A 15,216-nucleotide genomic window follows, 5' to 3' on the forward strand; every position below is an offset into this window, starting at 1 on the left:
AAGAGATTTGTTGTTCTATTTGGTTAAACTGAAATGCAAACATGCTCTGGGGCAGAGCAAGGATGTAATCAAAACTGTGACCCTGCCAGAAATAATACTATTAAATATGGAATTGATTTTAATGCTTTTTTCTAATTGCCAAAGAGAAGTTTTGTTTTAGCTTCACAGACATTGCCTACCAAAGTCAATGCTTTGCTATTAGATGTGGGTCTACAGGAATTAGGACTGTTGTCTGGTTTTGACCAAGAGAGAAACCACTAAATCCTGTAAAAAAATACCCCAGCCCCATGTGATCACCTAATAGGCTTTCATTAAGCATATTCTTCACTCATGATACAAGTTCTTGCTTTCTTTGCACATGACACTCCTGTACTTGTCCACCACTTATTGTATTTCTTGAAGATAGCAGGTTTCCTCTGTATGTATGCAGACATTTTGGTCAGTCTCTTTGACATTCTTTGCACAAATTTTAGGAATTTGTTTAAAACCTTATTCTGCAGCAAAGGCTCAATGTGAAGTATCCATCTTTTATGGAAGCTTTGAATGTGCATGAAGTTTCAGCCATTGCCATCAGAGAAAAAGAAGAGAATGGTGATCACTGTAGCACATTAAAGTTTCTCCCAGACACAATTTATCAATTTGTAATCATGTCTAACAGCTCTTAAATCAACATACTAAAAAGACTTTAAGCAAAGAGATGATTTTGGATGCATACTTCTCAAGCTCCTAGGGACAGCTGGTGTATAGCATTTGTCCTTTACAGGTTTAGGAGGGACATTTGCAGAGCGCTTAACAAGACACAACAGTTGCACAATTAGTCCTGTATCCGCCACTAATGGGCCTCACAAAGCTCTTGCTGTAGGCATTGAGTAATATTATACTGCACAGACCTCGGCTGCCGTCTACTCAGGCACAGAGCATCTCCACAGTAAGAGACCTTGATTGAGGCCTAATTTAGAACAACTGCATGTACTTCACATAGGGCTTTAAATATTTGTTTCTCCACCCCCCCTCCCTTGTCTTACCCTTTCTCTCTCTCTTGTTTTTTTTCTCTCTCTCTCTATCCCCAGTCAGTTATTCATGTAGAATTCCCTGAAACCAGCTGTGTAATTTCAACCGAAGCCAATAGGCATCCTGCAGTAACGAGAACCACCTGGATCTTTGCAGTCTGCCGCTCCCTCTTCCTCTCCTCGAAGTCAGAGAATCAGAGTGGGCTAAGGGGGTTTTTGACATTCTGGTTAATGATGTAAACATTTTTAACTAAGAAACAGGATGGTACATTATCTGATACTGATGCCATATGACAGATTATACTGAATGTTTAGGCTGAAACTTTGGCTGTTATGAACAATGCATGATACAACTACACTGGTTATGAAACATCTAACGTCTAATCTCAGCACATATACACTTTGGACTGTGCAAATATCTGTTCTGTGTGTAGTGTATCTGAGCAGGACAAAACAGCTTTAAGATACGGGCTATGCAGAATATAAAAATTGTTGATATTTAAGGTGATAATACTCAAATGAGATTAGAAACGATCTGATAGAATGAGATAATCTTTTTCTCCTTAGACTACAAGATGAAGGTCAGATACACATGACACTTGAAAAAGTCCCAGTCAGGTGCCTCTCCAAGTATAGGAACGCACACATCCGCAGGAGCAACACCAGCCTACTCTGATTTCATAAATGGCCTAAAGACACCACAAAAACACATAGTGATGAACTGACTACAACAAACCAAAGAGGTGCTTAATGGAAAACTGACAGATACAAGCATTATTGTATCATCGTATATTATCGTAGATTTTTAATAGTTCCAGTGAAAATCTCATATTTTAAGTTACTATTGTATAATTTGTATCCATTTTTTCCTCTACAGATTCTCAGCATGGTTTTAGTCCTACACCTCTCAGGTCTGAGCGGCTTTAGCCAGGCTAAAGAATTAGACCGATGAAATCTAGCATGTCCGTGTCCTGTGCAGATGTCAGAGACATTGTTGCCTGCTTGTTCAGATGCTTTATATTGCCTTTAAGCACAGCTGATCATTTCAAAATGCTTTGATGAGGAAGTCGGCTGCTGCCCTGTAACCTGGTCAGCAATCTCAATCATGCCACATACACACAGATACAGTATGATTGAGGCTGGCACCAACCACATACTTGTGCTGCCAAGTGTGATTCCATCACAGCCTTTCAGAAGCTTTTCATGATTGTTTTTTTTTGGTTTCATGTTTCAGTTTTGTATAGTGCTATAACTTTATTGGTCATAGTATGGGGATATAAGAGAAGCACAAAAGTAGCTCAGGATGTAACTGTTAGTATGTGGCTGAGATGCCTTTCACATGAAAAAAAGTGCATGATATAAATCATACCATCAACCCGACTCGAAGCTTGCCACGCCTGAAACCTTTTATGTGTTTTATTATGCTATTCCTGCAAAGTTCTGCTTCCTAAAATGAAAGAGGGACATTTAGTAATTCAAAACCTAAACCATTTTGAAAAGGTTTTGCCATATATGATGTTCCTAATGTACAACAGAAGGCTTTTAATTGAGCCAAAATTACAGCCATCATCAGACCAGAACACATGCTAGGTACATGTAACTGTTACTGCCTCTACATATAACAGCGCAGGCATGCAGTGGTGGTGTTCTCTGACCTGGCATAGCTGTTTCCAGGGGGAACGGCTTCCTGGAAGAACTGGAACTGGTAGAGGTAGAGCATAATTAGGTGTCCCGCGCTGAAGATGGCCATCAGCACACACAGGCAGCTGAAGAGTAGCAGATCAAACGCGCGGCAGAATGACCACCAGGTACACAGGCCCAGGAAGGTGAAGAAGTACACCGTGGAGGTGAGGGAGGGTAGCATTATACCTGCACCGTGACATGGCACAGAAACAGTGTAGCCCTCGTTAGAACTGGGTTCATTCACGAACATACAGCCGATTATATTAAAGAACATTACCCCTCACAGAGCAATACCTGCCATATAAACAGGACATTTAGACAAAAGTACACACATATTAATACTGTATCTATAGAATATGGCTAGCAGTCTCTCTGTGTAAATACAATGTACCTGTAAGGCCCAGTAATATGGTTACGACTACTTTTCCTGCACTCGTAATCAGATCGCCAATGATTTCTTTGAGTTTGGACGCCACTTCTGCCATCTGTCGCAGCATTTTCATCCTGGTGCTCTCTTCCTCTTCCTCCTCTTCCAGCACCTCTGTCTCTTCCTGCTCCACTTCTTCTTCCTCATCCGCTAATTCACAGTTTTCGTTGTTAGGCCCCAAGTCTTCCTCGAAGAGCAGGTCAGGTTCCAGTTCTGGCTTCTTGTTTTTCTCTTCATCCTCATCATCCTCTTCATCCTCCTGCTCCTGTAGAGATGGGAAAGAACATAGTTGAATCATGTTAGCCTTTAGAGTACTATTCCCAATTAATCGCTCTCATATTATTTCAAAATGTTATGATCCATTTATGGAACAGTTACAATCTAAATAATATGTAGGCAAACAATATATATACGCTACATATATTAGACAAACAGGAAATCAATATGAAGTGTTAGTGAATTACATGACACAGCTATTTCAAGAGTCTAGTATTGCTCTCATTATGTTACTCTCACAAGGATTTAAAATTGTAAACCACAAAAAAACAGTAAGTGTTTTTAAGAGAAATTGAATGCATAAAATTACAAATGAACTGTGGTTTATGATTTGCAACATATCATCATATACCTTAAATAGGAACTGATATGGCCTAATTTTAGATCATTTACAGAACTGCTTTATGTCAGCAGTGGTTTCATTTTAAAAATGCTGTAGACAGTGATATATGTTACTTCAAAGACCCCCACTATAAAGTTTGGTTTGGGCAAATGGTGGATGTTTGTTTATTCAATTAAATCTTAAATTAAATCATAAATTAAATCTTATTTGTCTACAAAGATTTCATAGACTGTCAAAAAACATCAACATAACAATTCAATAAGGTGAGATTTACTTTAAACATAGCATAAACATTTCACATAAAATGTATTATAAACATGAATTATGAAAACATGGATTATCTGAAACATGAATGAATTATGAGACACAAGAAATCACACTGTTTGAAGACTGATAATATCTCTAGCAAATGAAAAAAAATTATGGTTTCACCGAACTGAAAAAATTCCATTACACAGCAACAAAGCTGGGAAGGAGGAAAGTCCCCATTACCTGATCAATCTAATCTAAATTTAATCTAATCTAATGTTAATCTAATCTCCCTGAGTGGTGTTAGCAGTGCCAAAGTGACTCCACTACTGACCCATAAAGAAGAGATGATAAATAAAAAGAGAGCATTGTCTTGGTACGGCCCCTTCTCCAAGATGTCTCCGTGTGTGTGTTCGTTCGTTCGTTCATATGGCCACGCCCTCCCCGTGTATCATACCTACTCCTTGATTTGTGTTGTGTCGTGAGTGTATATAAGTCTCTTGTTTAGTCGTAGATGATGTCAGTGATTAACCTTGCATTAGCTTGTGTGCTACGTTGTCTGTTGTGTCGTGTCAATAAACATCACTTTGTCACACTTGGCTTGTTCCTGTGTAGTGCCTAGCCTCCAATGTTACAGGCATAAATCAAGAAAAACTTAAATCGCATTATCAGAGTTCTATGGCTACAAAACACACCACATTTTCCCTAGAACACATACGTGAGTTCCAGAATGGTGAATGATTCCTGGGAAAAAAAACACACAAGCATGTTCAATCAATATCAACACATACATTAATTCAGGAAAGGGGTCTATGTCTTATGTCACATAATGCTGCCCAAATCCACCAAACATAAACAGTTATTAAACATAACAGTTTACAGAAAGCAAACAGTTATTCAAACTTCATTTGAATTTCATTATTAGTGAAGGATTTAAGGATGTAAAGGTGCTAACATCTGACCACATGAAGATCTCAGTCTGAAAGTTATTTCAATTCCTCAAAATGCCTTTCTTAGGTAGATCATTTTGACATGTGTAAAAGGTCTGTTTGATCAAAATCAGGCTTCTTTTAGGTGAATCACTAAATAGTCACTGAAAAAAGAAAAGAAAAATGGCTAAAATTCTAGGTGGCCCTCTTGCTTTCAAACACAGAGTGAATATGCCCACACTGAAATAATGCTGGCATTGGAGAGCTTAGTCAGTGGTTTATGTGCAGAAGCCTGGAGATCTGAGGCAAAAGTCTCCAGAATGTTTTCCTCCAATGCATTTATCATACCGCTGCAGTGAATAAGAGCTCTGTGCAGCTCCAGTAAAGAGTTATCTGGGACTAAACGTTACACAAACAAATCTCTCTTGCATGGCTCAGTTCAAGGAAAGGAAATAATCCCTTGGCGATCTGTTTACTCTCAGACCAGCAAGCATCCTAACTGATTGAATGAGTTGTGTCTGGTTTGTTTGTGTTTGCAGATCTTGCATGTGGGATGAATAGTGGGAACAGCTGTGATATTTGTCAGGGCGAAAGAGGAAGAGAACAGCTAGACATGTTTCTAGAACCTGATTTTCTCTCATTTTCAGATGTTCAGAGTTACTCTCATCAGCTGTGTGTCTTGCATAAACCAATACTTCAAACAGAACTGATCCATCCATTGGCTTTTGTATGCAAGTAATATATTTGAATAGTTTTCTATAACATCCAAAAATATTTGCCCAAAAAGAGAGGAAAAATAATACCAAAGAACCATTTTAGAAGGTGTTGTCATTGATAGGCTGAACACTTACAAGCATACCAGACAGGCGAGTGTTTAAACAGACTACTTCACATCAAAAACCACATTAATAGTACAGCCTAAGCAAAATATTAAAACTATTTACATACTTGCATACTTGGGGGGAAAAAAATATTTAAATATTTAATTAAGTTTGAATAGTGTGTGCTGTCCATGGTGCTGAATACATGTGAAAGTTAAAATAATCAAAAACATTGATAAAGTTAGTGGTGGGAGAGAGGAATCTTTATTTCTCTGTCTCTCTCACTATGTGTGTGTGCATCTCTGTATCATACACCCATAGCTACAGAGAGATACAAATAGACACATATACATCACCCCAGGGCATATGGTAGAATTTGGTTTGAATTATCTACGTCATAAGTGATAAAATTCTTGGCTGGGGGTGTATGTTCTATCTCATTACCACTCTTAAACTGCACAGTCAGACAAAACAATTCCCTGAAAACGAGAGCAAGATAAAAACACTTAGATAAAGAGACTAAGAAAAGGAGGAGAAGGATATGGTCTAGCCAGGAAAAGTCTACTTCAGGATAAGGTGGTTCTTGTCAAATAGTGCATGCATATATATCTCTGTGAGTTCTTGACTAGGTGTGTCATATTGTAATCAATGGTAATGTTGAATCAGCATGGATATATATTGCATGTTTAACAGGGTGAAAATATGAGTTTAAAGGAAAGAAAGTGAGAAAATTTAAAGCAAAAGAAGAACAAAGGAGAACAAAAACAATGTGAGCAAGCAAGCAAGAGAGAGAGAGAGAGAGAGAAAGAAAGAGAAAACTATGCAGGGGATATGGTAACTTTAGCACCATTACTGCCACTGAAAATATCATCAGCTAATGTGTTCCAGATGTGCCTCCCCACTCCCTGACACTCACACAGCATCATCCCCCCCCCCCACACACACACACACACATCCATTCTACATTATTCACTTTAGTGTTGGGGTGCAAAATCATTAACGGCAGTGAAATATAGGGAGGTTTTAGCAAGTGTGGCCACACTGCACACAGCTTACTGTGGCAACGCAATATTGTACTATAATTAATGTAGCATGTACCAAAATTCCCTCAAGTTTATACAAGGCTCAGCTCAGTGGCAGGATGGCTTGATAATGCACTGAGACACAAACTCAGCATTATTCTGGGATACTTCATTCTCCTTCCTGACACTCAGTGGATGTATATCTTGAACCCTGATGAAGACTTTCACATTCATACAATGATAAACACATTCATAAAGTGATCAGTGGTGCAAAGTAATGAATGTACACTTTTAAGTGTCAACCTTTATTTCTACTCTGATACATTTCCAAAGACAAAAAAGGGGCACCCCAGTACACGTTAACTAATGACTGCAATTTTGCTTCAAAAGTTCATTTAAGCAGTTATTTCATAAGTTGTACAAATATGTTTCTCATGGACAAATATTTCAGGCTAATTTATGAAATCCACATTGTTTGCAAGTAATGTTGCCAGTTTAGACATTTGTAAGCACTATGTCTGAATGGGTCAGTTTGAATGAATCCAGACAGATTTATGCAGTGAAAAACTACTTGTTGAAGCATAAATTAAACTCCTGGTCTCTTTGTTGCTGTAATTAATATGTAGTTCTGTTTAATAAATCTGTATAGGATATCCCCCTTGTGGATAAATAAAGTAATTTATCTATCTATCTTATACATGGGACATGAGTCTACTAAACTGCTTTAAACCTGTGTTTTTAGTGCTGCTTGCCACTATTTTTTAAAACTTATTTTTACAATTTTCTCCCAGTGTTAATCCTTGCAGATTTCCAGCCATGATCCATATCTCATCAGTGTAAACATGAATAAAATGAATAAAAACAGTTCTTCATTTCATGAGCAAAGATACTTGAGCAAGGATTGGAATGTTTCTGTGTGCCAAAAATAATCACACCATTCAGCATAAACAGTATCCAGTTTACACATTTCTGCTATTCTTGAAGGGCCTGTTTGATACAGGACTATGAAAGAGACTGAGCACAAAGAGCAGCACCATGAACCAGAGGTTGTATTTCTTGACAGATATTAAGCCAAAGAACGATGTTAAGCATGTTTATAGATATTAGGTCGGGGTTATTGGACAAGGACTTCCTCCTTCTTACAAACAGTCCATTAGTTTATAGGCTCCACCTGTCAGAGTGCTCCAGCCCAATTCCCCATACATCAGTCCTCATGTCAAACAAGCAATTTACCTGGATAATACTGGCTCTGATTTCAAAATAAGACACAGTGGGGGGGGGGAACCATAAAAAATAAACAGATTGTTTGCCAGGATGAGGGCAAAATTAGGCCAGGATCCTGCCGCCAGGGCAAACAGGAGCACGGCTGGCAGAGTTTAGCAAACCAAGGCCAGGCAAAAAGGCAGACCCGGGCACAGGGGTGGGAGAATTTTTTCAGTTCATGCAACAAAAAAAAGAAGAAGAAAAAAAGGCTATTTTGGAATGATCATGCAAGCCCTTCCCAACTGGATGGGAAGGTGAATGTTCTAGGAAGGGGAGACCCTGTAAATAGAGCACAATACAGTGATCAACGCTAGTATTTGTTAAACCTACCTAAGTCAGGTATGGGAAGGATGCCATTAGCTAAGAGGAGAAATGGCCAGAGTGGCTAATGTGTTTCTAATAACAATACTGCCAATAGTCTAATGTGGGAATGGGCATGTTTTTATTGGGGTCCATTTAACACACGATATGTATTTCTTAGGAAACCTAGACTCTTCTTCAAGTGTGCTAGGGGAACAGAACATAGTTTTAATAGTAGGGGAGAAAAAAATCCTTCTCCCCTTTCAAAGCAAGATGGATGCAATACAAGTGTATGTTTTTTCTGGTAAGTTTTTTCATATGTTTCCTGAGCTGGTATGATGTTTACCTCCTCATCCTTCTTTTGGCTGAAATGTTATGAGCATTTTTATATGTGCTATGTAATAGAAGAGGTGGAGGCAACGGGTGTAGATTTATTATGGTTGGAACTGGAGGACCTCAAATTTAAAGTGAGGGTCAAGTTCAAAACCTGCACTTAGCTGAAATCAACGTTCCTGAAATATTTTTATACTTACTGGATCACCTTTTTGTACATGTTATATTAAAAGAGGATTTCATCTGTGCAGTTATTGCCAAATAGTATGAAAGTAAATGATGCTCTTTAAATTGTAATGTTGACAGTTTCAAGTGGATATTCTGAACTCTGCATTTCAGTACAATAACTGATTGCCCCATTTGCACAGGTCATTGACAGTAAGCAACTGGCTTTGGGAGCTATTGCTCCTACATCCACTGCAGTGCATTTTTATTGGGTTCAGGCAGTTATTTGGATAAATCTCTCAAAATGTTTATCTTTGAACATAAATTACCATTACAAACATAGGTAAAAGTCCCAAATGAAGAGATCCAATTATCTCCTTGTGGTAAATGATTTCTGAGTACATGCTTATTAAAAAAGCTTATTAAAACTCAGTACTATAAGAACAACTTGCCATTCTGTCAGTGAGAAGCTGAATTCTGACAGTAATTCGGGTCTCAGAGGCTTGGCTTTTACAGCACTTTGCTCCTGCAGCCGTCCCGTGTTCGAGCTTATGCACAGGGTTTGCCAGATGACCAATACACAGCCCCCCATGGTGAAAAAAGAGCTCTGTGGGTATACATGAGCTGACCAAGTGTACTGACAGCTCTCATCATTCAGGACAGCTTTCAGGCCACAACATGCTGCACAGTAGTACATCCGAACTATTGCGGCAGGAAAAGGAGCAGCACTGGTTGAAATCACGAGCAGTGAACATGGCTCTGCTTGGTATTTGTCCAGACAGTAATGACTTCACCTTATTATCCTCTTCAGAGCCATGGCTCATAATTTACACAGAGGCGGCCTTTCTGTCTGCCAGGTAGGGATCTACCTCCTGCAGTAAAAGATGGAGGAAGAGCCTTGAGCTGCAGCCTCCAAAAGAGGATTATTCAAAACAATTTGTTTATGTTGAAGAGTATCTTTGAAATGAGAGACACAGCTCTGCTTTTCTGTAATTTTTGATCTGCGTGCTATCACAAGATCTGATGAGATCTTTCTGGAATAGTAAGGTCCAAAAATCCATTCAACCAAAAAGTGTCATAAATAGCATAGAATTCAACATGACGATTAAAAAAAAAAAACTTTTATGAAAACCTCAAAAAACCCTACATTTTTTTTTTAGAGATTTTCTGCAAAGCACATTAAAGCTGTAAAAGTGTGTGAGCTCACCTGGCAGTCGGGGTTGAAGTCAGCATTGTGCTGCGAGGTGTCCTTCGCTGCAGGTTTCTCCAGACTGCGACACAGGAGCCACATGACCAGCCCTGCGATGAACATGCCGATGTCTGGGATGAACACCCGGATGCCATTACCCGCATCGGCCCCACGCACACTGTAAGGGAACAGACACATCAAGGCCTTTGCTCAAATTATGTGTGCATAGTGTTGCGAGTACTGAGGCTCAGTATCACCTTACATATTCAGTGGTATCAAAGCTTCTTTTGCAGCCCTGTTTTCACAGGTCTTATAGAGCCATTTGGCTGCATGTCACGTTTTTGTTTAGGTCTACAGTTTTAGTTATTAGGTACTGTAAGACACTACATATAAACCACATGTACCACTGTATATAACCATAAATGGTTCTGAACACTGCATCATCTCTTTAATTACCAAAAATAAACTATATACATAAACTACATTATTGAAATGTTTAGTTTAACTAAATTTTTTTCTTATTTTTTTTTCATTACAAAGTAAATCAACAAGAATCGGTGTAAACCATTGTGTAATGTCATTAATGTACTGAGACTTAAAGGAAAACACTGATGTAATATACTAAAAGATAAGTATCAGTACTAAATACATAATCCACTCATGTTTCTAAAGCTTTTTAGACAGCTCACTGATTCCAAGGACCATATAATACATAATATGTAAAAACACAGTAAGTATAAAAGGCAAATTTGAATTTCGTAGTTCCACTCATGCCAAACAATGTCAGATAAAATGATATTTAGTCTAAGAATAAGCTGCAGTACCTCTTAAATGCACCCAAACACAGAAATGTCCTGAGCCACAATAAAGCCTGTGATTTCCAATGTCCTTGGATAAAGTACAATCCTGTCTGGTTCTCATTTCTGTGCTCCAGCGAGCTGCAGCCTTTTGTATTTTGCCCTGCTCAGGTCCCCTGACTTGCAAGCAACTTTAATTAAACCAATCCATTCAAACCCCACGCCAGTTTCTTTTTAAATAACCACACATTTCCCTGCTAAAAACTGAAAGTCCACTGGTTTCACACTTACCAGGTACTTTAAGACACCCTTTAGCTGCAATGGCTCTCATTTTCAGATCTATAAAGGGTTTACATACTGAAGGTTAAGTTACTTGGCTGTAGAGTTGAGAGTGAAGGGTCTTTTTTTAAAACTGGCGTGCATTGCAGAGCTGATGGTAGCTGAGAGCCCCATAAACCTCAGCACTGTTCATCAGTCTCAGTAGAGTCTTACAGAGGGATGAACAGGCTGGAACAACAAACAGGTTCATCTCAGAACAGCATGGGAAAATGGGCAGAGTCATTGCTAGGTCATGCACATGAACAAACTTTCTATTAATTGCTAGATTTTATGCTTAAAAACTGCTTTCAAAAATTCAGCCTAAAAGCAGATGCTTGGCAAATCAGTGCAAACATGCCAAAATGAAGAAGAGAATCCTATTTTTTTGACCTGAGGAAAGAGAAGAAACAAAATAACAGCCAGCCAAGGCCTGTTTTACCAAAAAGTAAATCTTTTTTTTTTCCTTGTTTCTCTTGGGTTGCATACAACACTAAACAAATGTTTGGATACACAGGAGATTTTCTCCACATGCATTCATGCTTTCAAAGAGAAGCATCAATGGCTAGTGCCATTAACCTGCTCTACGTTTGCTTCATAAAATTTAATAAGCAGCAGACTACTAGATCATGCACATAAAGAATGTGAGTGTTGTGATTGGTTCATCCAGTGCAAGCTCGTTCTAAAAACGCCTCCCTGTATCTAAACAGTATTTGTTAAAACCGCCTTTCATCTCAGCATGCTACTAGAGAGAAAAGCATGAGTCGGCAAAATAGTCTCCACAGATGGCAGTGATCAGGGTAGAAGACTAGGTAACAAGGTAACTTTGTCCTGCAAAGAAAATTAAAGGGACCAAAGTTCACAAAAGTAAAGGCAACAATTTAAAATGGGACCGAGAATAATGTTGGCTTGACGTGGAATTGGTGTTTCGGTTCACTTTTTAGAAGCTGCCGAAGGGTTATATTTAAAGGCTGGAGTCTTGCTTGTGCAGGGCTTGAGTTTCTTTTTGATGACTGTGAGTGGATACTGCTGCATGAGAAGGGGGGGGAGACAAAGGCTGGCAACACACCAGGTACATCAGCAGGGAATAATGAACAGCCTGCTGAATCTACACTACATCATATGGGCCCATGAGCCACCGACACTACTTCCACCTCCCAGCATGCACAGAAGGGCTCCAGCAGTCAAACAGCAGAGAAACAGAGAAATGCACAGCTGCTTTCAGCATGGCCAAGTTGAAACTGTTCAAACAAACTCAAGTATGAGATCCATTAAGATACAAAGTAAAAAGCTGTAATCATTTCCAGCACATTCCTGCAATCAGCTTAACACAGTTGTGTTAATATTGCTGGTTTATGTGCTTGTACATCCAACTAAATGCTAAAAGTGTTAAACAATTAGTTACAGCATACAAGAAGAAAGGCTTTTAACTTATTTATGATTGTACATACCTTACAGTAGCAAATATTTTTTACAGATTTCATACAATGAGAAATCAAATGGAACTAAAAGTTGTTCTAAATGTTTTGGGGGGAAAAAAACCTTTTTGTTCTTATATAACCGAAAATCTAAAATATTTGTGTGTTTTACATCTAAATTAAATGGCAAAATAGATTTATTTTTGGTTTAGGACATCTGTTCCCACTCAATAAACCAAACAAAATTTAAGTGAGGTGTATGCTAGACTGTCCCTATTTTGTGAAGGGCTTGTGTTTGTGTGTGCATTTCCACTACGGAAGAGATTATTTTCTGATTATTGTGTAATAAAACATTTCATGAAGGTATGTCTGCACACATTCTGAGGCATGCCAAATCTCAGGATGTGCTCTTCCAAAAGCCAGAGGAGACTTAAAAATGACTGGAAACTCAGAGAAAATGTGAGCACCGTGACAGGTCATCATACTGAGGGAGCATTTATTGTGTAGCACAGAATTCTTAACTAAATTCATTTCAAAAGTCCAGCTGGCCTTCTGGCCGCCATATAATCCAATCTTATCTCTCTTAGAGATCTGGCATCATCATCACTACACTTCTGAGAAGATTCAGCAGCACACTTTAATATCTTTTGGAAGCTTGTAAATTTTAACTATGACATTTTCTCAAATAGTATTGGTGAGACACCATTGATTATATTCTAACTATTGATTTCAGCTTTCCTAAATTCTTTTAGCATAATGCATTTCACTTAGTCTTCCTCATACAGGTTCCTCTCAACTTATGGGTCAAGCAGCAAATTAGATAAGGCTAAATATTTTTCAAAATATTCCTTAAAAAAAAGAATTTCTCCTGAAGCCCAATCACAAAAAAATAATGTGTTTGTTTTCACAGCACCCAAGTGTAAATAGTTAGCATTTCTCTGAGATCAGCTAAACTTTGTTCATATAGTGCCAAAAGACAGGGCGTTTCTCTCAAAGCATTCATTCTGTGGAGCCCACCATGCCAGCTCGCTAAAGCTGGTGCCAGGCTGGTAGCCACATGGTGACAGAGGTTCCCCTCTTCAGCTTCTCTCTGCCAAGGCCTACAGTGGCCTCTCCCAGTCTCTTCTGTTGATGTTCTCAGGGTATTCAGTTAACACTTAACCTTTATGAGTGGCCTATGATCCTTTGAGGTTGAGGGCCAAAGAGTCTATGGGTCAATCAGGGGTCAAGGCCTAAGAGGATTCAATAATTAAGGTGCATGAATCATGGATGCAAGACACACAACACACAACAGCTGCTGAGGACAAATATCTCTGATGTCTTCAAATACACTATGGAAAGTTCTATTATTTAATATCCAGTAGTTTGGGAAGAAAAGTGATTCTAAATATTGCTGAAAATATTGCTTCTTTGTAGCTCAGTCTGTTGATGATTTACTGTGAATTTCTTTCCTTTGACTTTGATATTGAGCCTAATTTGACTTCTGTTTTTATGTCAGATCTCTTTACTGTAACTGATTCCAGTGTAATATGGATCAACATAATTACTTCTGGATAAATGGTGTCACCACCTAGAGTGAATAGTCACTGAGTGGGCTTGCTCCTTTGCCTACCCATCTGTCTGAAACCTGACCGCTTTCTTAGATGTGGAAACACCACTAACAGACTGAGAGATTCATAGACTGAGAAACATTCAGCAATTGTTACCTTATGGATATAAGGGCACCAGTTGTTCCACTGTTAGCAGAGTGACATGCATAATCATAACAATAGCTGTTCCCCGACCAGGGTAACTCTCCAGAGGGAAATATCTGCACATAATTGCCCTTCCAGCTCTGCCGATTGTTTCCAGTGAGCCTTAGGTATGTGGTGGGTGTAAGCTAGCTTTCTGAAAGAATATGTAGTATTTTTGCCTTTAGGCAAATTTTTATTTATTTATTTATTTTTGCTTCTATACTGTTATAGACCTAGACTTCCAAAATTTAAGCCTGGACTTATGTCTCCAGCTTTTCATTATTTTGTTTGTTTTAACTACTAAATTATTCTTCTTAGATTTCATGAAGATATTTGGAGTATTTTTATATATGCAGCTCAGTCACAGCACGATGTGCAAAGATTGAAATTACTCATTATATTTCAAATCAAACATTTCAAGCAAAGACAGCAGATCATTAAAGCTACCTCTCATATATAGTATACTGTTCATAACACTGTAAGCCTGTCTATTTCTGGGTTCATTTCGACACAGGCTTGGCTTCAGTATAGCTGAAATTTATCCTGCTAACTCGTGAATCCTGTTTCCTGGTGTACTTTGGTCTGTTTATCCCATCTCCATCCTAACAAAATGGAGGCCTGGCTGGCTATTAGTCTGAGCCCTTTAGCCATGGTGTTTGTAGAGTGAGTCAGAAAGGCAGAACAACACCACCATGTCGCACAGCAGGATGTCTCAGCACCCTGACAGCTCAAAACACACCCCATTTCTCTTGGTTTCAGCTCTATGGTGCTCACACATTTTCTTCTGGCTTTGTGGAACACCCAAGCATACATATTTATGAGTTTCTGAGGGCCCAAAGGGAAAAAAATGTACAAATAAGCTCAAGTGATAAATAAGTTGTGACGATAATGCAATACTCATTACTTAGTTCATGTATGTAAAAAACAAAGAAACAAAAAAAAA

General features: G+C 38.6%; 1 protein-coding gene across 14 annotated transcripts in view; it reads right to left on the bottom strand.

The window, feature by feature from the left end:
* Positions 1 to 15,216, bottom strand: part of piezo2a (piezo-type mechanosensitive ion channel component 2a) — an 80,649-nt gene that overhangs the window by 33,624 nt on the left and 31,809 nt on the right. For 13 of the 14 annotated variants that reach the window (XM_081695789.1, XM_035530484.2, XM_027005890.3 and 10 more), the window contains 3 exons: positions 10,029 to 10,188; positions 3,085 to 3,385; positions 2,666 to 2,879 (listed from right to left, as the gene is read on the bottom strand). In XM_081695789.1, coding sequence (XP_081551915.1) covers positions 2,666 to 2,879; positions 3,085 to 3,385; positions 10,029 to 10,188 — 675 coding nt within the window. Of the gene's footprint in view, positions 1 to 2,665; positions 2,880 to 3,084; positions 3,386 to 10,028; positions 10,189 to 11,098; positions 11,119 to 15,216 lie in introns of those variants that run through there. The other variant, XM_081695791.1, reaches the window with a different exon arrangement.

The sequence above is a fragment of the Electrophorus electricus genome, chromosome 14 (genome assembly GCF_041902795.1).
Source record: "Electrophorus electricus isolate QZ-2024a chromosome 14, ASM4190279v1, whole genome shotgun sequence".
Classification (NCBI taxonomy): domain Eukaryota; kingdom Metazoa; phylum Chordata; class Actinopteri; order Gymnotiformes; family Gymnotidae; genus Electrophorus; species Electrophorus electricus.